This window comes from Symphodus melops (assembly GCF_947650265.1).
Source record: "Symphodus melops genome assembly, chromosome: 3".
NCBI lineage: Eukaryota > Metazoa > Chordata > Actinopteri > Labriformes > Labridae > Symphodus > Symphodus melops.
The window spans coordinates 26,586,996-26,611,324 of record NC_136693.1 but is presented as its reverse complement, the minus strand read 5'-3'; the positions used below and the strand labels follow the sequence as shown (position 1 = coordinate 26,611,324).

General features: G+C 41.1%; 1 protein-coding gene across 2 annotated transcripts in view; it reads right to left on the bottom strand.

Moving 5' to 3' along the window:
* Positions 1–406: 406 nt before the first annotated feature.
* chst8 (carbohydrate (N-acetylgalactosamine 4-0) sulfotransferase 8) overlaps positions 407–24,329 on the bottom strand; it is a 198,188-nt gene continuing 174,265 nt past the window's right edge. For both annotated transcript variants that reach the window (XM_079340125.1, XM_079340124.1), the window contains exons 3-4: positions 7,160–7,197; positions 407–4,306 (exon numbers count right to left, since the gene is read on the bottom strand). In XM_079340125.1, coding sequence (XP_079196251.1) covers positions 3,134–4,306; positions 7,160–7,197 — 1,211 coding nt within the window. In that variant the 3' untranslated portion in view covers positions 407–3,133. The remainder of the gene's footprint in view (positions 4,307–7,159; positions 7,198–24,329) is intronic.

Here is a 24,329-nt window from a genome sequence, read left to right as displayed (position 1 = left end):
CTGATTGGACAAGAGGCATCTTATGAATTTTGGTATGGACAACAGCGTCATACCTGTTTTACAAAAGGTTTTACTTCGCCTTGCTCAGGTGCTCTGAAAACAGTTAATGTTACGGCAGACAAAGAATAATATTGTCCGCTGTTTTCCATCAATCTGATGCCACAGAAAAACTCTGATTACCTGGATTCACATATGCTGCTCCCTCTGACAACTTCAGGAGTCTTTTAGGAGCTTTATGCAAGTGTGAAAGCACTCATATTTCCAATCTTGGCAAAAGCTAAAATTGGCGCTAACTTCTTTCTTGTTAACTACAACTTTTGATATTAAAATAAGACATAATTACAACTGAATACAAACTGGCAACTGTGTTAAACCTGACTCGCACAAAGTTGCTCACACTTTACGACTGAATCGTTTACAACACACGAGCAAACCATGCCATCTATGTGCTCATACTGTATGAGTTAAATCGGGAAGGAGTGCTGACAATTGTTAACTGAGTTTATTTTGAAAACTCCAACGGACTTCAGGGGACGGCAGCTGTTCAAAGAGGAGGAAGTGGACGTTGTTGTGGCATATAGCAAAGATAAACCCTGCGATTATTGGAAGGGGGAATTTGATCTTAAATCGGCCTGATTATCCTGCGAGCCAAACGTGAAAATATTAGATGTTTGAGCTATGCTAACAAGTATGTTGTTTTAACTGTAAATATGGTCTGGTGCTCTTCTGGATTTGCTCTTTTCATTGTTTTTTTTAGTTGCTGATCGATCCAAAAGGGAAAAAAATGAAGGATTTTTTCGGGATCCCTCTGCTCATGAGTTTTGCAAACAGCAGTGATCGTACAACATAGTAATGGCATTTGACGCCAGAGGACAGTAGCCACCATGTGATATAATGAAAAGCTTGTTGTGCCTTTTCATTTCAAATATACTCTCACCCACTTTGATTAAAGACCGACCTTTCTCGCTCTGTTTATTTAAAGTAGCCTACAGCAAACTTTTTAAAAAGGAGCTACAAAACTCAAATTTTATTAGAATAATAATTAGAATTTTCCATTCAGTCAACAACACCACGTGATTATTTGATGAGTTGTTCTGTTTCTTTTTGCCTCGTATTAAAGTCTAATCTTAGACATGTCTTATTTTTTACAGGGGTGTAATAGATTTATTATGGAGGTGCAGTTTCTAAAGGTGTGCTGATATAAAAATGACTTTAGTGCAAGCTGGATGGTGTGTTAGCAATATAGCAATCTAATAATGTTTAACACATAACACAGAAAAAGTATCTTCAGTGAGCGCCTTGTAGCAGTGTGTGATATACTATGTGATTCCAAAAGATGCAGGACAACAGTTTTAAAACAGCTGGACAACTCTTTCAGTCTCTCTCTCTCTCTATCTCACACACGCACACACACACACACACACACACACGCACACACACACACACAGTGGAGAAGCTGAGGGTAGAAATGTCGTTAGCCAGGATGGGTCAATAGGTGGAATGCAGCTTATCTGTACAGGGTCTATTTCTCTCTAGAATCCAAACAGGTTGGGATAAGAAATAAAGAGTTAGTTTCCAAAAGTTTTTCTAAACCCACTTTAAAAAAAAGAAGGGACAAATCTCTTCAGTACCTCCAAAGCACCGAGTCATTTGAATGAAACTGCACATGTCTGCAGTCATTGAGCCTCTTGAGAGATGGACTTTTCAGCTGGTGGATACTTCGTTTTGGAAAGAAACTCTTCTGTTACACAACACTCTATACTGCTTTTACTGAAAGAACAATTAATGACATCAAAAAGAGAAATAAACATACCTTCACCTAGAAGCACTGAATATATAGCTTTTAGAAATACATATAAAAATATATAGTCATCTGAATGCCCATTATACAATTTTACACAGTAGTGTCAGAAAAAAGCCTATTATGGTGGTGTACAATAGATGCGTTACATACAGAGAGTTACTGTAGGTTACGTATACGTGACTGTTTGAGCGTGTTGTAAGTGATGGCTGTTCAGGGTTGGTTAGTGTGATGAAAGAAGAAGTTTGGGCATGCCCATTTTTTCTTTTTTAACCGACATGAAACCCAGTCAGAATTTTTTAAAACCTTTTTTTTTTTGCTTGATTTTTGCTGATATGAACTTCATCTTTTTCCCGGCAACTCTGTTAACAGATTCTGGAAATTGAATGATTTGTAAGTCAGGAACACTGACAGGCATTAGAAGATAATTGCACCCCATATTTTCATCATGACTTCCCCACCCGAGTGTGTAGTACACCTGATGTGATGTGGGACCTTCAGCACATGTGTTAGACTAAAGCACAAACCGAACCATCAAAGTTAGAAGTACAAAAATGCTACAATAAGTGCATACAGTTTACACATGGGCAGCACTTGACACATTTTAAAGATTTATAATATATGTAGTTTCCATTTGTTATGGTTCTTGTTAAAAACCTTTTACACAAAATATATTTGTTAGTATGCCTTGTATAGAGGTAAACAGATGCCTAACCTTCAGATTCAAATAGTAATTGCAAATATTTCAAATTCAAAAACTCAAACATGGAGTCTATATGTGAACCAGCTGCAACACATTGCCATGATAATAACTCCATCAATCACAAACCTATGCATCAAAATTCTAACATTTTGGTATGATTCATGTGAATGTAGGAGTAAATTCTGAAACCACTTCTAAATTAAGAAAAACAATTCAAACCTTTATCAAATCCCTCCGATGTGCGGACGAGGATGAATCATTTGCAAATGCTATCTGACTCACAGTTAGGCACGATTTAAAGCCAGTTGAACAATTATTAACTTTTCTTTAGAAGCATTACATCTATAATTTGAATATCATACCTCACCATGTACCATGTAGTGGATAAATAGTTTCATTTCAATATTCAATTGAGAGGATTTCATACATAACACGACGTGAGCCTTCTCATCTCATAGTGGGGTTCAAATGAAGATATCCTGGTAGAAATGTTTTCATAAAAAGCAGAGAAAGTTCAGTCTCTGATCATTCTGCTGAGTGTGTGCGTGGGCCTCTTTCTCTTCAGGTTTCTGTCATGGTGGAGATGAAGACGTAGTGGAATGTGATTCAGGCGTCATGATGGGAATCAGTCAGTATAAATCTTTAAACGGTTTGGAATAGTTAAACATCAGATAATCCATGTAGTAGAAGTCGTAAACCCGCTGTCTCTCCAACGTGCTGACCTGTGTAAAGTATTTCTGTGTGATCTGCATTGAGGTCCTCTTGTCCGTTGGGTTCCTGTCTTTAAAACTAGGCAGCGTGAGGTTGGACGGCGCTCCAGTCAATCGCAGGAGAAAGTTGGACTCCTCCTCCATGTTCTCGAACTTGCCGATGAAGTCGTAGTCTATGAGACATGGGTTGCAGAGCTGGTTGGCCTGCTCCCAGTGGATGTCCATTCCCACAGGCCGGTGGACGTCAAGCAGGTACTGGACAAACTCCTTAAACGTGACCCCGCTGCCTGTCTTCAGAGCTGCCCAGGATGGGTTCACCCGATACTTGGAGATTATTGGTTTCCCGAACAGGGAGTGGTAGTAGTTGTTTGGATTTTCAAACTTGTCCCTGTAAGCCGACACCATTCTCTCCAATGGTTCCCGCACAAACATGACCTTGGTGTAGGTCTCCAGGCGGTGCATGATTCCTTGTCTGTCAAAGCTGTCCAGCTTCTTCAGATGGTGGCCGTAGTGGACTGTGTCATGTTTGATGCTCTGGGCGTTTGGGGCTTGACCCGCCAACACCATCAGGGTCCTCTTCCAGTTGGAGCAGCCTGCTTTAGGAACCTGGCAGTACAGCAACTTGTACTTGTCCTCCACGAAGATGTGTTTCACATGATGGCGAGTTATGGTCCTGGAGATGCTGCTCTTGTACTTAGCACACATCTCCTTCATCAGCTGTCGACGTGCTTCCAAGATGTCAGAGAGCTTTTTCCAACTCTCGAGGGAAAAGGAGCCCATAAAGGCAGAGGATGAGGAGGAGGAGACAGAGGATGAGGAGGAAGAGGAGGAGGAGGAGGCGGAGGAGGAAACATGGCTGTTGTTCTGATGATTTGGAGGGCTTGTTTTCAGCAGTTTGCGCTGTCTTTTGGAGACATGAAGTGAGCCTATGTCCTGCTCCTGGGACCCAGGGCTGGCCGTCTGTCTGCTCTCCTCAAAGTGTGGAAACTGCATCGGAGGGATCGGGCTGGCCAAGATGCTCTCTGCTGCATTGTGGTCTGGATAACTGTCAGATTTGCCTCTTTCTCTCTCTCTTTCTTGTGTTGAAAGGGTCTATAAAACAAAGACAACAAAGGTTGTAGTAGTCAGCAGAGAGGTTTTTACATTAAACTGCAATCATTTTAGATGATGATGTGTTACATGTGACCATATGAAAAAAGAATGGATTATTTGAGCTGCAAAAAAATGACTTTTACCCATCACAAGGCCGGAAGTACTTGATTAGGCCACTTGGTGTTGCTGTTTCACTTCTCCTCAAACAAAGGTCTAACTTTGTTGCATGCAAATGTCCCACTACCTAATGTCATCTCTGACCTATCAGTAAACTGAGCTGTAATATCATATAAATGTCTTATAAACACTTCATGGTGAATCTAAATTAAAATCATCTACTGCCTGATTAGCATCATTTGATGCCCTGGGCCATCATGCATTCTGACATTTTATTTCAATTACATGCTGTAATGGCATCATAAAGCCAATGGACTGGATGTATAATTTTTAATTTTACAACACACAAGGTGATGAGACCATCATGAATCTCTGCTCATCCTCCTGCTGACTTAAATGGTCATATTTTCATCTGCAGGGACATCTGGAGGGGAAGAAAAAGGACTGAGTGGTTCCTCCCTGTCTGTTTAATGTGCAAGCCGAGCGCAGGGCAGCAACCTATTCACCAGACAGCACGTACTTCAGAGGTTTGCACTGATGTGAGCCTCTCATTGGTGCTGACGATCGCAGCAGAGATGAGAGCAAGCAGGGGTCAGCTGAGAGGATACAGTAGTGTGAGAGCTGCATGTGGAAACCTCATTCATGGATTATCAAACATGATACAGCTGTCGGTGACATGATAACAATAACATGATAACATTCAAGTGGGGGCCGTCTTTGGGGGATTATGATTAATATGTACGATAACAATGATGTATGATTGTATGATAACAATGATGAACTTTTTACTCAGATTAAACATCCAAGCTGGAATTGTGACTAAAGTCAGTTCGTCATCAGTTTTTCAAAGTTTGCATATATAGGTACAATAACATATTCCCCTGCGAAGAATTGTTTGAAAAGCCAGTGAGGTGAATAGATGTAAAAAGTGAGTAGCCTAAAAAAGGTCGCAAAAATTAACCCCTGTTATCCTCCAACAATTTTTTTTAACATATTAAAAATGAAGAGATTTACACTTTGTTATTGAGAGACATGCTTCTCCAGGTTTGCAGTACACACGTACAAACAGGATCTATGGACATGGGCATTAATGGAGAGGTGTCAGAGTGGAGCTGGTACACAGTGACCGACCCCGGGAGTGCATGCTGGGTGTTTGGTGCCTTGCTCAAGGCAAGCACTTCGGCACTACCTGGGAAGTGATCTGGCACCTCTCCAGCAACCACGCCAACTTTCATATTTTTAGTTTGCACTGGGACTTAAACAATTGACCCTTCGGATCCCAACCAAAGTCTCTACAGACCGAGCTACAGCCTGTGCTTTTTTGCAGCTCATGGGACATCTGAGAGCCTCTGACTGTCATTAATCGATGAAGTAAAAGCTCTTCATTTAGTATGTACGCTGGTTATAATTTCAAATTTTCTGTAGAAACTTTTTCGACATCAAAAAACGTGAAGTCAATCAGCAAGACACTGATATCTCACGTGAAACGGCTTTTTGCTTCACTTTTTGTTTCAATCAGTTTAAGTGATCTTAAGTGTTGAGACGACTTAAGTACACATGACTATATGACACAATCCTTCAGGTTTGGATTTTGATCAGGACATTGATCATAATTATAATAATCATTTGTGCAGTCGTCACATTATTTTTCACATTATTACGTTCTTTGATGAAGGCCTTGGTTAACCCCTTGATGCCTATTATTTCAAATTTGCATCAAACCGCTTCTGCTGATGCAGACAAAATAGCGACTGATGGTTGATGCACTTTAAAAAACATATCTAGGAACTGTTTGCAAGCATTACTTTGTCATAGGATCAGTCTGAGATGGAACAACATCCATTTTATGTGCTATTTCTATGTAATATCTATTAATGTGTTATTGTCAAATTTACTTTCTCAACTTAATTTAGCATCTACTTGAGAGCAGAAACACATCGTCAAGGGCTTAACAACTTGTTAATGCTGTTAGAAAAATGTAACACATTAACCCGCCGTGATTGTCATTTTAAACCTTGAAGTTTTACTTTAAGGTTGTTTGGTCACATGTCAAGAAACTCATCTTAATGGAAATAGTTTTCCATCGAGTGGTAAAAGCTAATGGACCATCAGTTATTAGCTGGTTGATTTTAGTGCTGGAATTCTAATAGAGTGACTTTAGTAATAAATCAATGTGTTCATGTAAATGGACAAGTTGTAAATAATTAAATAAATACAGATACAAGAAAGTAGAGTCCGGCCTTCTGCATCGGCTGATTTTAGAAGCAGATCTGCACCGATATGTTCTAGATTCATCCACCATTCAAATATAATTTTATTTAATGTTGATAGTATTACAAGAGCAGTTCTCTTTATGGCTGTCTTCAGCAGTGTGCTATAGATTACAACAAGCAATAGATTATACAATTAGGGATCAATGCAATTAACGTGTATATCTATCAATATTAATCAATCTCTACAGATGGACGATAGAACTAAGAAAGATATAGGCGGATATATCTGTATGGGGTTTTTCTCTCATGGTCGTCGGTATTAGAGGTTGAGTTCTGGTGGGACTGGGACATTTTATTCAGTGAAGTCTGACAGGCTGAACGCACAATGTGAGGTCGGCCTCTCCTCACTGATGCTATCAGATACACTGAGAGGTACAAGGCCCACAATCACTTTTGAGCTACAGATAACAGTTTAGAACAACCGGCGTATCTGTGTTTTGGGAGAAACGGAGTAAACACTTACCTCTCTGGACTGCCGTGGAGTGCTTCCAAGCTTCACGCCTGGGGAGAGGAAAGAGAAAAGAGACACCAAAATCAGCACTTAGGTAAACAACGTTGTTTTTAAGTCCTTGAGGAAGAGAGTTAGGAGCTTCTGATGCATCAGAGGCTGCAATAATTTCACGCTATACTATCATTTATACGTTGTTTGATCTGCTGGAAAACCACAGCTGATCATCTAGTCCACAGAGGGAAGACAGGTAGCTCTATGTGTGTAATGAGCTGCCACAAGCATGAGAAGTTGGTAAATGAGTTGTGTGCCAGTGGCAAGGAGTGAGGATGAGACTGAGGAGGAAAAAAGCAAAGATTTGTTTTCATTTGGTTGAAGGAAGAAAAAAAGAGAGAGAAATTAAACAAAACTGAGAGAACCAGTTGACTCTCTCTGAGATAGCAGGAGGGTGATGAAGACATTCAGAGTGGTTTTGTGGCAGCCTTGGGGACAGGTGGGATGCGTATCGGCAGATGTGTGGCAGCAGGACAGACGATGCGTTTAGCGCTCTGTCTCCAGCTGGACATCTCCTTTCCTTAGGTCCCCCCATCCCACTGATAGATAATCATGCTGACAGCTCTGAGTGGGGCTGCATGGCTGCTGATGGGGGGAACGCAGACACCTCCGCCTGAGTGGCCTGTCACTTCCAATCTGAGGAGGGAAGTGATAGGAACCTGCACACGGCTGGGGGGAAGGAGGGGCCATAGATACAGGCCACAACCTTCCCTAAGTAATGAGATCTGCGGATCCCTATCTCGCATTTAACCACGCTTCGCTGGGGAGGGAATAAAATGTGTTGCCCAGATACAATGTTGTTTTAGATTAGTATGCGCTGGAGAGCTCGGTGTGGCTGTCTGAATCTTTGCTCGTCTTCATTCTTCTGAAAGAGACACAGAGCAGGAAAAAAAAAATGAGTAGGCTAAGGAGGCGGTGTGTGACATTTGGTAATCTTGTTTTGGTGCTGTTGTGTTATTTGATCTTCTAACCCTCATGATAGCTCATGTAGGATGTTGATCTTCTATATCAGTTTACATGTTGAAACACATGAATATTTATTACACCACACACAGATGCCATCACCGCGATAACACGTTCACGCACAATGATAGCAACAGTCGCTCAGAGTCTGCTGTACTAAACTGATGGAGCGGTACGAGCCCCTTGTAGAGCTGGCCATCTTGTCAGGAAGCACGCTTAGTTATTGATCTGGAAAGCCCCATCAAGGTGGTAATTGAATCTTTCAAAGGTTTAATTGGTTCCGTTTGAGGCGTGTGTGGCGTGGCCGTGGTTACCAGTTTGTCACAGCTGGCGGTGTGAGCGCGGTCACACTCTCTCATTGCATGTCACACCTCAGTCCAATTTCAAACCTTTTATTGTGACAGACACAATTCAGGATAAAAGTATTTCAAGCCATCTAGCAGACTATTTGACCTTGATTTATATGATTTGTTCTGCAATTTGCAAGAGAAACAAGATAAATGAAATGAATTTAGATTCAGGCGGAAGCTCTTAAACCATACGCTCTGTGCCAATAAGCATTCAGTGACTAAGATGTTTTGTTAAAGGAGTTCTGAAAAGAATCCACCATGACTGGATTTCATTTGATACATTTTCCAGTTGTGTGACAAATACAGTTTGTGTTCTGTCCCTGAAAATGTTTCACTCTCCCAAGTATAAAACAAGAATTACATTTGATGAGAGAAACATTATTTTATAATGGAGTGTAACTGAAACAAGCAATAAAACAATGTGAATGGAATTTCAGGGGATTTGTAAACATCATTTATCTCTGTAGCATCTATCTGGTTGAGGGTAATAGTTGCTGTTTGATTGCAATTTCACACTCAGTCAATTACACTCAGCATAAATATGCTATTGATTTTTACTGCTGCAGAGTGAAGCTGTGATAAATTGCACGGGCTGAGATTTCATCTGCGATACATACTACAGATGTAACAGCTTCAGTAGAAGAAGAGTCTTTGCACAATAAGTCATTTTAAAAACCATCTAAAAGTGGAACAAGGAGGATTTTGAATGTTGATTTAGTGACATTAGTGTTTCATTCTGTATCACTATTAGCTGTGTCCTCCAAAATTCACACACACACAATAAATATCTGCAGCACTGAGGAAGGGTTTCAGGATGGATGCATCATGCCGGGTGCTGATATGGGAAGACAACAAAGAATAAATAAAGCGGAAGTTGTTTTTTTTTTTTTTTTTAGATCTTCAGACGTTAAATGCCAAACTGTGGTTGTTCTGCCTTGGCAACTTCTTTTAGAAGCTCTAAAAGCTTCTGGTAAACTCATGCTTAGTCTGTAGTTTACAACAAAGATCAGCAGAGGGTAGCTGTGACGTTCTTTGTAATTTCACCTTGACTAGAGCTGATTCAAAAGCAGAATCTGCAGTTGAGCCTTGTCCTCTGCTGACCTTGACTATCCACCTCTTTCTCTCCCAGACACAAAGCCTCTGAATATTCATGCAGACAAGCCAGCATTACTGCGAGGATCCATATAAACAAGGGCCACATCATTAGCAGATCCATTATCATCCCTCCCTCTAAAAGACCCTTGTACGTCTCTCTAACAGCGACACACATCAAACATCCTCTGTCTGCCACTGCTGCCGAGGAGGAGCAAAGGACAAAAACAATGTGAAATAATGAGCTTGTTAAGTGAAGGATTGTGGCCTGGATGTTCTGGGAGAACTTGTTTAATGGCCGGTTTGAAGCCGAGACAGGCCAGGAGGCTGCTCGGAGCCAGACGAGGCAGTCCTCCTCCCGCTCACTATTAAGGCTAGGCCGTCACTATAAACCTTTCATTAGTCATTCAGCACACTGAGCCACTGTGACCCCGACCAGCTGCACTCCCCTCTCCACCCGGCAAACCACCCACACCTGCACTCTGCTCACACGCTCCTCCTTCACTTGACTCTATGTGGGAACACAGGGCTCAGGCCTGCTGGTGCGGGTTTATCAGAGGTAAAAACACTGGAGAACAGAGGTATTAGCCTCTAAGCTCTGCTCCATTGATATTTTACCTTGTTGTGGTAAAAGATAAAACAATGTTTTCAGTTGGAGCTGAAATCCTCCAGGCCCGGGCCAGAGAGAGAGAGAGAGCAGCTGCTGAGGAAGAGGAGGAGGAGGAGGAGGAGGAACTGATGGGTGAGCAATCAGTGAATCAGGATTGAAGACGTGCCTGCAGAGGATCTCTAAAGACCAAACATAAAGCATCTTCAAAATGTGTGTAACATCATCTGAAGACTGGAGTGTGTTTTTGAAGAGAAGCTTGGAAGCTTCAAGACGTTCTTGTGTGTTCACAGCTCAAAGGATCATTTTGGCTGTGACTGAGATTATAACACACCTTTAATCCGATCAGACATGATGTACTGTTAAAGAAACACAAGCAGAGGACCAGGGAACACATGCTTCCCACTTGATCAGGAGGAATTATAAAGCCACAAGGACTTAATCCATCAGCAGGATTTCGTAGGACATTAATGCTAACAGACGTACTCGTGTTCAGTAAAGTTTCATACTAAGTAAGAGCTTCTTCACATGAAAGACTCTAATCAAAGGTTCAAGGACACAGAGCCATGGCATGAATTCAGCCATGTAGTGTTGGAATTTTCGAACATATTCAACATTTCTTTATGAGCAGATTTATGTCCAATGTCAGGTGACCTAAAGAAGCCAAGAAAACACTTCACCAGTACTTTCCACCTGTGTTGCAGAATGAAGCTAATGCAAAGATCTTCAGTTCCTTGAGTGTCCACTTCAGGGTTGGCTCCAAAAGCTAACTATTCTGGCCCTATATTTTAATGATCTTTTTTAAACGTTTACAGCCTGCTAGAATTATTGACATGACATGCAGGAAAAGGATTTACAGGTGGCACATGAACCCCAGTTGCCTCCTTGAACGACGACAGCCTGTACATCGTGCGAACACTCTAACCAGGGCAGAATTTGAGAATTCCTAAATTAGGTTTAGGAAAAAAACAACAACTAGTACCACAGTTCTTGGTGGGCTTTAAAATGATTGTTTACAACATGTCTGTATGTTATTAGCTAATCATAATTGTGTGCAACAGTTATAAACTCAAACACAACTTCTGAGCTCATTTCAGACTTTTCTTTTTTTCAAACACAAACTCCTCGGTCTCTGGATGCTCTCGCCTCCTCTCACCTCCTGGTCGTGGAGCACAGAGCCATGAGTGAGCAGCTGGCATCAGAAGAGCTGCCACCTACAAAGGTTGTAAAGTGTTAGAAAGTAAAAGGTCTGCGTCTCAGCCAAATGACAACGCTCTGTCATTACGTCTGCATAATGCATGCTGATAGCTTCTGTGCTCATTTGACATTTGTGATTCTGGCTTTGTGTAACAATTACTCCTTATTAGTGTGCATTGTTTGTTTCAGGACATTAACAGGCTACAGATCTACAGCAGGGGGTCAGATAATAGAAGATTCAGCTTTGGTCTTAGCCTTGAAAATATCAGACGAAGTATGCAATAATGTATAAAAAAATACTTTAGCTTTAACCTACCTGTTTCAACATGACCCTGCTATGTGTGCTGCTCTTTTTAACCACTAAAATGACAAAGAGTTCAGAGTATAGCATGTTTTGCATGCTGTGTAATATACTGGTGCAGGAGCATTACAAGTGCTTCTTTATTATTATTTTTAGTGATCAAACGTTAGTCTTCAGCAAAGTGCTCATTGTGCAGCCCTGCTCCATCTCTGACTGTTTTGCGGCAGTCCTATCTTCTCAGCATCAGAGGTTGATTGAGGTAATTTGACTATGCTTTTATGATCCTACATTATAGATAGTGACTGAGTAAGTCTCTCCTGTAACATTCATGAGAGCCTGACGTGAGTGAAGTGAAAAAAACAAGGAGCAGGGTGTGTAATATGCAAGATGTAGACAATGCTTCACATTTTATATTTAAATAAAAGATCTGATGTTGTGTGTGGCACGCTACAAAGGGCAATGTAATGTTGGACATTGTAGGCGTATACCTGTATTAACCTGCCTCCTCAGGTTCCCCTCTTAACCCCATAATGACTTTTTCTGACCTCCTCTATGCAATTCCTTTTTTACCGCACCTCAGAGGGAGCAGACGAGGACAGAGTTATTAGTAAAACCCATAAATTACATGATGCTCTCAAAGCCGTGTGTGGGTCCCTCTTCCACCACTGACCGAACAAGAAGGTCAAGTGTCAGATACACCTGTAAATCACCAGAGATGTGCTCCCTCATTACTCGAGAAATTCTTTCAATCCCCTGCCAAAATAAACCGGTGTGTTTCTTCCAGGCACCATAAATAACACATGCTCCAGCATATTATTGTCTGTGGCAGAGCACAGGCTGAGCATACAAAGTTTACATCAACATTCAGTGAAATAAAGACCGAGCTCAGAGGAGGACTATTCATGACGTGAGGCTGTGCTGCTGCATTAACACCTTTTGCACTATTTTCAGAGCACTTTTCTTCTCCTCCTCCGGGACAGAGCAGCCGTTCAGCTCATGCATCATCACTCCCATCACAACATCACTCCTACATGTGACACTTGTTTACGGATGATGTATAAGGATCTGGGTTCAATATTGAACATATTTGATTTTGTCAATGCATGATTTAAATCATTTAATTGTTTGATAACATCAACAGTATATTGAAATGAAGCAAATGAACAAGAACCTTGAGTCGTTATCTTCAAATTCTGTTTAGAAACAGGTCCTGCTTTATCTCAGATTTATATTGAGACTCCTACATTAAGAGACATATGTTGTACTTTGAAAGTAACACATTTTAAGAGTCAGACAATAGCTTATTTTATCATTTTTAGCTCAATTCTTTTCTTGTTATCTCTTTGATTATCCTTCCCTGTATGTGTATGAGGAGAATCATAAGAAAATCCCTGAAACGTTGCTGGTGAAACTGTAGAGAGAAGGCCCTGTAGGAGCTGAAGACAGGCGTAAAGAATAACTAAATAGAAATGGTCAAGCTTCTCACTGATGCTTTGCTGTTTTGGGTCATTCAGAGACATTAGTATTCAAAAGAGACGGTTTCACAGCCAGTTAAAAACTCCTCACAGTAGGTTTAATGATAAAGAGAAACTGCCTCTGTGGGGCCATAAAGTAGGGAGCTATAAAAAAATCCTCCTCATGTTTTAATTTGCTCCAATATTGGGCTTCTTTTTTTCTGTGCGATCCTAAAATTCTCTTTTCATGCTGCTAACACTGGGGCGCTGAACACAGCAGGGGGGGTATAATGAACCACACAGATGGGAGGCCTCGGAAAGGGGGCATGAATATGACACAATTACAGTTATGACAATTCATTTTGACTAAAATATATTCTTAGAGTCTCTCCTACTTAGGGTACTCTCAAGGTTGGGAGACATAAAGACTTCTCAAGGGCTGATTTCCATGGAAACCAAGAGTCAGAGAGAGTATGTGAGGCTGTGGGAGGCGGCTTGTTTTAAAACCATGTCGAGGACGGGGCTCTGACAGCCTGCATGAGGAAGGATGTGTAAACAAATGCTACCTGTCAGCTGCAGGGCCCAGGTTAAGTGAATTATGTCAGCCGAGGCGAGGTGCAGGAGGCTTTAATTGGCACAAGTCTTATTCAGAAGCAGCAGAACAGAGAACAAACTGCAGTGCTCCTACTGGGAACCCCTCCCTTCCCTATGACAATGGGGAGCTAATGCAATTCAAAAAGTCCATACAGAAAGTGCAGATTTTTTCTGAAATTGGAGAGTTCACACAATCACACTCCCACACTGAGCTGCTGTATGCTGAGAGGAGTGATGTGCTCTCACATATATCTGAAGGCTGAGTACTGAGTCAACTGTTCAAGGAGGAAGAGAGGGCAGACACATTGTAGAAAGCTTGAGTGCCTACAAACTCTCTGCTGACGCCTGTGTGAACAAAGCAGTGTGTTAGATAAAGAGGAGGTTAAGGACTGAGAAAAAGATTTGGTAATGACTTTCACTAAATATGTGAGTAAGACAGCAATCCTATGACACAAATAATCACATGTGTCCGTGTGCAACACTAATTAGACCCTAGAGTTTTTTGGACATGAAAACTTATAGTCATGTGTCACGATGCACTCTCATGGTAAACTATGCTTTGTTAGCATAGCTCATTTGAATCCTTATGAAATAATCACACCTCCATTATGCCAGTAAACGGACAGTAAATGTCTGAATGTTTTTGGCTAAGGTGCAGTTGTTGTAAACTGCTACTCAGAAGTCTTGGGATAAAAGAAACAGACATTTTGTTCCGATGATTCAATTGGGAAAGTTTTTTGCCAATTCAAGCAAGAAGTGCTCGAACTGTGAGTCATGCAACAGTGTCTGTGGTATGAAAAACCCCAACTGGAAATAGCACATTATTCTCTGTTCACACCTATATTGAATGTCTGTCTGTCCTGGAGGAGGGATTCCTCCTTCGATTTCTTTATACAGTTTATTCTCACTCCAAGTTATTTTTTTCTTTATTGACAATCTTCAGTGTATGCGAGAGGAACTCAAACTTCCTTTTCTCCTGATCTAGTTTTCTTTATATAAACTGCTACCCCAAAATGAAGAATTTAAATAGAACAAGCATGATGTGTCGGTCTAAGGATAGAGAGTGTTGTGTGCAGATTGTAATCCCCCTGCAGGCAGAAATGTGTGAACTGTGATATTGGGCTAAATAAATAACACTGACTTGACTTGGTTTGACTTGTGCATCCATTTATGCAAAACAGGCAACACAGTGTAGTGACAGACTACTCTTTACTGATTTCACATCTTATCATCATCACTTGTAGTAGGTTGTACAACAGATAAAAGGCAGTAAAGATTGAAAACACATTCATCTTCACTATTATCACCAACACACACCGACACCTTCAGGCCCAATTTCAGAAAGTTCTGCCAAGATGCAGACAACACATCCAATCTTGGAGTCTCTATAAAGGCTTTCATGGTCTATCAAGAGATCAATAACAAGCTTATCCTTCTTTCTTTTCAGGAGAATAAGAAGTTTGAGTTCCTCTCACATACACTCAAGATATCTAACGGGCTAAGAAAACAAAGAAAATGCTCATAAGCTCTACCTCAAAACAAACCCAATTTCTTAAAGTCCACATCTGGCATGACCTTAAACAGTGACCTCATCTACAGCAAACAAACGGCTGACAACACCCAGAGCCGTCAACAACATCTCTCATCGTCTGTAAATAAACAATCAGTACAGACATTATCTGGCTATACCACAAACTCATCCGGCCAGTCGCAGAATAAGGAGCCATTTGCTTTTTCTCCAAACTCAATAACACAAACAGAGTAAAGTTGTTAAAAGTGAAGGAATGAAGCAAGCAGTTCCAGGCGCACTTCTGTACAGAGCTGCTCCCTGCTGCTGATACAGGACAACAATAGGAGGGCTTACTTCAGCAAAAGCTTTATTCCTCTTATCCCCAAAACATGTTACACTGCAAATGAATAAACACACAGAAAATGAGAACTACAAAAGGTTTGAACACTTGCTTACTCAGCTGGTTAGGGCACAGAAACTTAGACAAGAACGGGCATAACACTTTGGAACATGCACAGCTGCTTGGGCTGAAATAAAAGATACATTTACAAAAGGAAAGCAAACGATTATAAAAACAGCTGCTTTTTCACATTTCCCATGTCAGTTTGATTCAGACAATTTCCCTCCAGTAGAATCACAGAAGAAAAGTTGCATCTCATAATTCTTTCTTGCAGCACAACAAATTGCCCACAAATATTTAGTCCTTTTATTAAGTTAAAAAAGTTTGTATTAGATTGTGTCCCTTCACATTGAATACTGTTTTGAAACTCTAGATTTGAGAAACCTGATGTTGTTTTATTGGATCATGGTGACTACATTTTATTGCACCATTGAAATAATCATTAACAATAATAATACATTTTATTAAAAAGCGCTTTTCTGGAAACACAAGGAAACTGTACAACAATCAACATTTAAAAAATGTCAACACATAAAATCAGCATACAATGAATGAAATGAAATGTGGACAGTGTAATAAAATCAATACAATGCTGCACATATGCTGGACTTTTTTTTTTTTTTTCAAAATCTCTTTAAAGCTTTATGCACCGCTTTCTGAGGTATAAATGAGTTGTTTGAAAACCTCTTTTAGGTCATTTTTTTCCCCACAATTTTTCATGTTTTCCAAATTAAAGTGTGTTTCCAATCCTTCTCTTGTGACCTGTTGGTACACTGGGCGTCTCGCTGAGGTGCTGTGATCAGATGCCGCTATGTCTTCGTTAAGCCTCCGTGCTCTCCTGTTCACCTCTATTTGCAGTGAGATTGGGGACTGGAATTGGCCCTGTCACTGTTTACCCTGGCCTCTCATTGGAGTTAGCTACACGCCCCCCCCCCCCCCCCCCCCCCCCCCCACGCCTTGTTTTCCTGTCACAGCACCGCTGATTACAGCAGGGACTGATGAGTCCAGACATGTGAGTAAAGCACAGGGACCGCTAGCTGAATACTAAAACATCAGCTTTCACCCTTCGCCTACAGTTCACATCAGAACATCACACAGACACAGAAACACAGAGCATTTCAATGACTTTGGAGCCAAATGCAACCGATAAAGCACATACTATGTTTGGATTTTCCTAAATACGAAATCACTCAGTCAAAAACTACAAACGATTTTTTGATTCCTGAAAACGTGCCATCTTGCACAAATATAAAGGCTTCAATATACGGACATACATATAACACATGTATTTTAAAACCCGCTAATGAAATTACAAGAATTGAGTTCGTCTTATAACAAAAGATGACAGAAATGACACCTGAAAAAACTTAAAACAAAACATTGTGGAGTTTTTGTGGAATCATATTGATACTGGCTGAAGTGTAAAGTAATAATGAGACGACGCCTGCAAGCGTGTTCAGACAATTCAAGCTGTACTGATTTCACACTGACATGACAGCATTCTCACCATCTCCAATCACACATATCATCGCAATTGGTATTCTATCTCTCTCTTTCTGCTCTGTCTCTGCATTGCTGTCTTGTACCAGGAAGATGTTATATCATCACTCCTCAAATTTCTGCATGGGAAATAAATCTGTGAGGAGAGATGAGGTTGGACCCTAGACACCAAACTCTAACTATCTCCTGCAGCTGCAATAAATATTTCAAACAATGCAAACGTGACTTGTCTAACTCAACTGGTAATTTGATGCATGATGCTTTTGTGTTGAAGCATATATGGAATATATTTAAGTGGCTGTGCTTGTTGAGTAATAGTACACTAACAGGATAAAGAGTACACCACTGCTTTGCTAATCCAGTCAACAAACGTCCATTTATGTCAAATCACAATGTGTTTTAATCCTGTAACAGTCATCTGGGATTATACACATACTGATAAAAATAAAACCTGTCTAAACTAATCCTGTTCCAGGAAATCAATGGCAAATTCACCACACTTATTTATGTACATCCCCTCTTGAGTCTTTCAATCAGTCACAAGTACTTTTACATGTCACAATTATCCATCCATACAGCGATGACAGAGGCTGCTAAGTGCCAATCTGCCCATCAGTATGGATCTAATCATTCAAGCACACACATTCACAACAATTTAGGGCGGTTTAAGATTCATTGACTCATCTCAGCACAGTAAACCACCGATCTTCAGATTGAGAAATGGCCTGTTCTACTGCCGAGCCACAGCCACCCCAAATAGATGTGAGTGGTTGTGAATCTATCTTAAGTCTCTTCAACACTGTGACTTTAAATGCAGGTTGATAAAAAGCAAACACACTCTATGAGAAGAACAAGACCAGCTCCGGGGTTGACTCTTCTAAACAGCTGTATTTGTCTGTCGGTGGCCTTGAAGCCCTGCATTCTTAACATGCCTGCTAGCCCAGCTCTGGGCTCCTGCCTGTCCACAAACAGGACCACTCCAGGCCTTTATAGTAACTCCTGATTAGCCTAAGGCGCAGTTCTGTTTTTGTCTACCTCACCTCTGGTCTCGTCTCTGCTTTTCTCAACACTCCCTTATTATCATACTCTCCCTCTCCACATGCTGGTCTTTAAACTCATCCTCCCCCCCAAGTGTCTTATCTCTCCCCTCCCCTCCTCTCCAGTGCATCACCTCTGGCCTTCAGTCTCCAACCTATAATTTCATCTTGCTCTGGTCTGTGCCCTCTATGTAGCTCAACAGCTTCATTCCTGATAACAGGCGGAACAATAAAAAACAACAGCACGCCTACAACTCTTGTGACTATAGAAGATTTCTCCCTGTCCTTAGCTCTCAGTAAAAATAACTGAAATATAAACGCTAGAAGTTTCCTCTTCAGACTCCCTCTCGTCCCATAGTGCACCGTGTCGTCTGGCTCTGACAGCTAGTGAAGTATGTGTGAACATCTGAACAGTGCAGCACTTACTCAACCGTTCCACAGCTCTGTGCTAATGAGAAGTGTGTGTGTGTGTGTTATTGCTTTCTGCAAAGGGCTGTCGCACTGACTGACACTCCCTTATGCCTGAAATAACTTTTACACACGTCAGGTGGCTGTTGCCCCAAGGTCCCCAAAGCTTCGGCGTCAAGAAACACAGAGAGGTTTTGCTGCAACTTACACGCTGTTGACTGTCAGCCAACACAGTTGCTCAGCCTGTTAAAGAGGAAGTACCCCCTCCCCCCCAACCCTGAATAATTTTCCTGCAGCACAGATTCCATTTCAAATTGCCATATTCACATGGCAGGGCAAAATCCAGAGGTGTAATTTCTAGTACTGTATGTGCGACAGTATGGCCGTGAAAATCAGAAGGGACATTATGCAGCAATTCAAGGAATCAAAAGCGCAAAATAATCAGATATTTCAATTAATTATTAATTAATTAATAATTATCAAATAATTGATGGACTACAGCTAACATGAGCACTAAATCACTAATAAAACAATAGTTTGGAGGTGTGACCAAAATGTATTAGATTAGAAATATGTTTAGTTGCCTTTTGCCATGAATGGCTTTCTTATTGCATGCAGCACCCATGACCACAGTGTCAGACTAGTCGTAATCACTGTTTACTGTTGGGAGGTCATGACCGTAGGCTTACAGATTGCTTGCAGCACTTCAGCCTCCCTCTGTAGTGACTGTTGAGTCTGTTTTAAAATTCTCTGTAGTGTTTGCCTGACACATTTATTTTATTCAGAGAAATTTCAACAAAAAACAACATATACAAGGAATCCGATCCTGGTATAACTTTAGCTTTGAAAAGACAAGTTAGATTAGTTTCTTCTCTGCCATCGACATTGTTGACAAAGCTGATATAAGAAGCCACGCCCTTTCATTATTTTGATTGGTCGGTCAGGGAAAAGTGCTACTGATAAGAGTGATAGTGTTTCAAAAGTTGTACTTTTTATCCGAAAGCAGCCGACATCCTTCAAGATGTTTAAGCACTCATTGCGTTAACAGACACTAGTCATAACTAATGTTAGCCAACTGTGGCAATGTCAGCTAGGATTTAGCTAAATGCTAACTATGTAGTGTTCTTCCTTAATTGTTTATTGACTTTGTATGTTTACCTTAATTTGTGTCCCACTGCCTTTTACCTAATTTTATAATTCATTGTCCAAACACCTGAGGCATGGATGCTGATGTTAGCATACAACCAACTCCTATCTAAATTGACCTTGGCAAAACCCCCCCCCAAAAAAAACACCTTAAGCTTGCTATTTTTTAAACCTTTTCTAAACTACCTTATGCACTAAGTTAGCTGAGTTGTTGAATACCAATGTTAGCAATTAATTAGCTGTTTACACATTTCACTGGTATGTTTTTTAATTTAAAATTGGTCCTTATTTCAAGCAATTATACTGTAGGGGGGTAATGTATTCTTAAACTACAGCCTTGCCTGGAACACAACTAAAATCTATCTCTACATCAGTCTTCAATCCCAGGTCTCACTGACTCTGTCTGATTACCTGGCTTCAGCATTTAAAGTGCTCATTGAGCCCAGAGCCCTTCCTCATTGTGCTATTGCTGGCTTCTTTCTTCTCCCTGTCACGGAAAATGCCAGAGAGGTGCAGCGAGCGCCATGCTCTGCTCCCAGCGCCAGTAATTTGACAGCGAGCAAAGAGAACGCTGAATAATTGGAATAGCATTTACGTGTCAATGTGACACTGACGGAAAGAGCTCAACATTTATCGTGTCCGCTGGAAAAGGGAAGGAAAAAGTGCAAGGGGGAGATTTCTTGAGTAGATATCACAAGTTGTCTAGCTAAAGAGGAAGCGGGTTAATCAGAGAAAGACGACCGTGCCTTTTGTCAGAGGTGTTGGTGTGTAAGAGCTGACTGGAGCAACACAAATGAGGCTTGTGGACTAACTGCGGTCTTGTGAGCAAAAAGCTAGTGGGCTTGATGATAGATTAATGTGACCTTGCACAATGCTTTTAAAGATAATAGGATGATATGGCTGGCAGCTTCCACTTAGAGCCATTCATGTGTTATCAGCTGATGCAAGAAGTGAAACCGCAGGTACCTTTCAAACAGCCCTCATCAAACCTAAAAAGCCGTAATATGATATGACTGGCAGGTTTCACACAACTTTTTAATTGGTTCCTTTCATTGAACAGTGCAGATTACAGCCTTCAGTGTGAAGACAGTGAATTGTCCTATCAGCAGATGATATGAGCAAACAGTAAGAGTCTGTAGCTCTGTAGAGGAAAACACAACATCCTTCAAGACAAACCTCACAGATCAGCAGCTCTGGTGTTTTTGTTCAGTTTGAACTATAGCTGCTGCCATGTTGAAGAAATGCTTTGACGTATTAATTTATCAAAGCTGCGTTTGCATGTCAGTCAATGACAGTGGTAGTGGAGGTATACAGTGAAAACTGAATGCTCGGTTGACTTTCAATGCGCAGACAAGAAAATACGACTACATGTTACAGATTCTCTCTGTAGCTGGCTAACCAGTGAGAACGACTTTTTGTCCCTCCTGTTCGGCTCTCATTCCTGCTGCTGCTGCCAGTCTGACAACAGAGGGACAGCACAGTGTAATGAGCGGGATTACCAAGGGAGACTGGCAGAAATAGTATAGTATCAAAGGGAATCCAGTCAGTAAGGGGCATTCAGACAGCTCTCTCATTCTTTTATTCATTGCCTGCTCGCCCAGAGTGACTCAGCTCACTCTCCTGCTGTCAAACCCTGTCATTATCCATTAGTGTGTTTCTGCCTCGCTGGGGACCGCCCACTGCTCCGACAACCATGTGTGAGCGTGTGTGTGTGTGTGTGTGTGATTTATGAACAGGTGCATGTTATGTTGCGTACGCCTATGGACGTAACAGTATGTTGGTCTTTATCTTTGTGTACACACTTGAGGTTGGTGTTTGCCCTTCAGGCTCCTGATACCAGGCAGGAGTATGTTATCTGTGCTGGTAATGCCTTGTTAAGCACTGTGAGTTTGATAAGCAGTAACAAAGCCTCCATCAGGACCATTCAAACAGATGGAAAAGATAGATCACATGCTCGGTTCTGGCAGGAGAGCAGTTGTGCATCTATGTGTGGTTTGTGGAAAATGTTTCATTGCAGCTTTTAATTTGTTACTCTATATTACGGATGTGAAATTGTCATTTCCTGTTTCATTCTTGAATTAGAAAATCTACCTTCTGATGGTTTATCACACTTCGGGAAATTATTTGAAACTTAGAATTTAGACACATAATTTGTCCCATAGATTTTTTATAGATATTTGTGTGCTCAACTCTTTAGTTTGGTCAAATTAGTGATGAGGATCAGGAAGAATAGAGCATACCATGTACTTGGGATGCCAAAACTATTTAATAATGAGCAAGGTGGCTGCAGGTTGTCTTTTCAACGTTAACAGGAGCATACCAGACTGCACTCAGAATGACACAGCTGATTCTTTAAATCAGGTGGCCTTTTGATTTGCTGGAGCAAAATCCAGCATTCATGAATAAGCTGCTGGATTTTGTTCCAGCCAATAAGAAGATCTGAGTTGAAGAATCAGGTGCTTGAGGAATCTTTATTCAGAATGGAGACAGGTGTGCTCCCGCTTGGTTTTAAAAAAAAAAAACCCAAACAAAAACAAACGCAGCTACACGGCTCACAATGGTTGCAGTTGTGATCAGCAACTCTCTGAAACATGTGTTTAACTGGGCCAAGTGAACTGCACAACAAAAATCATGTGCATTGTGAAAATGTATGCCTGTTTCAAATCAGACATCATTTTGACTACATAAGTGCAAATGAAGAACTGAGCATATCAAAATGTACTTGTGTTGTTGTCTTCTTAAACAAAAGAAATTCTGTCAACTGAGAAGCATGGAAAGTGTTATCTAATGACAAGCTCTGTCCAGAAAGGGTGCAATCATTTGTAAACAGCAGTGTCTGTTCATGTGCAGGTACAGGGAAGGATGTACCTTTTGAATCTGTCAGCAACAGACCTGCCAAACTCCCCTTCTCTGCTAAAAGCATCAGCATCTAGCAGAAGGCTGTTTGCTCTGTCACTGCACATCACTGCCTTCTTTTTCCCACACCCCATACAATTAAAAATTAATTCAAGGCCAGATTGTTAAAATTGTTTTAACTTTGTAAAACGAAGGTTGAAAAAAAGAAAATCAATTTCATTTGGAGGGAAAAACTGATTCCTCAGCAAAGTCGCAGGAGAATTACAATTTAGCCAGTTAGCAGGACCTCATCTGTTTAACTGTACACTGTGTGTGTGTGTGGGGTGTGTGTGTGTGTGTGTGTGTGGGGGGGGGGGGGGTGTGTGTGTGTGTGTGTGTGTGTGTGTGTGTGTGTGTGTGTGGGGGGGGGGGTGTGTGTGTGTGTGTGTGTGTGTGGGGGGGGTGTGTACGATCAGGCTAAGAAGGCTGGGCTCAAGGCGTTGCCCTCTTTTCTCTCTCCACTCAGCTTTGTTCCCCAGTGGAAGACGAGCACCGGGCCAGAACAGCCGGCTGGTACAGATCCAGATAAGATGGACAGACAAAGAAAGGAGGGAATGTGTGCATCGGTGCATGTGTGAGTGCACATGTGAGTAAGGGTTTGAGGGTGAACATGTATACTGTCAGAGAGAAAGAAAGAGAGAGAGAGAGAGGGAGAGAGAGAGAGAGAGAGGAGTGAATTGAGAGAAAGAGAGGAACAGGAAAGCGATGAGGGAGACCAAAGGAGGAGGCACAGGTGTGATGGACAGAAAACAAAAAATTCTTGAAGAAAAAGAGAGAGTAGAGGCAGAGGGAATAAGGCCGAGAGGTAACGTTTAAAATGACAAAGACTCAGTGGTGGAAACAAAGAGTGGGGGAAGCATAAAAAACATGTCTTAAAAGTGCACACATGAATGGAGGGAGTGAGTTTCATGCCAGCAGTGGACAGTTTCAGGCCGTCTGCCAGCTGTGCTCACCTGAGGGCAAAGTCCTTTCAGACCATCTGTAACACACAGCCTAACCCTGAGCCAACACTGCTGTGATATTACACAACAATGATACTTTAAGTATCATGTCATATAAATAATTATATTTGAATCATTATAGTTCTTACAGTAACTCAAACACTAACATGTTTTAAGCCCATTCTTTAGTTAGATCGGATTTTCATCCCTTCATCTTTATGACATCTTCAACCCGAGTCTTCAAAGTTCAATCAGCTTCTTCATTGCATAGGCTCAGCTCAGGCTCACCAACGCCTCCTCCACCAGTGTCTGGACTCAATGGGGGATAGATATGATAGAATTTCATCACCCTGTACAGTTCAAGCACCAAACCAATCTCTGACCATCATTCAGTGTCACGTATGTAAAATAAATATTTATCTTTGAGTCATTTTTTTGTCTCTCCTGATTTAAGTTATATTCTGCAAATGTAGGTGCCTGAGATACCATCACCTGACATCCACCCTACCTGAGTTTTCTTCATTTAAACTTTCTTCTTGACTCCCATCATTGTAACTACACCAACAAGAACTTTTTCCCCCCATTTATTTTTTTTTATTTTCACATCGCTCATAAAGATGTCGGGTGAAACCAACATTTTATTATTAATGAGAAAAAATAGGAAACGACTAAATTAATGTGCTTCTTATCCAATGTCTTTAAGCTATAGTAGAGGAATAAGTGGATCCAGATGTTC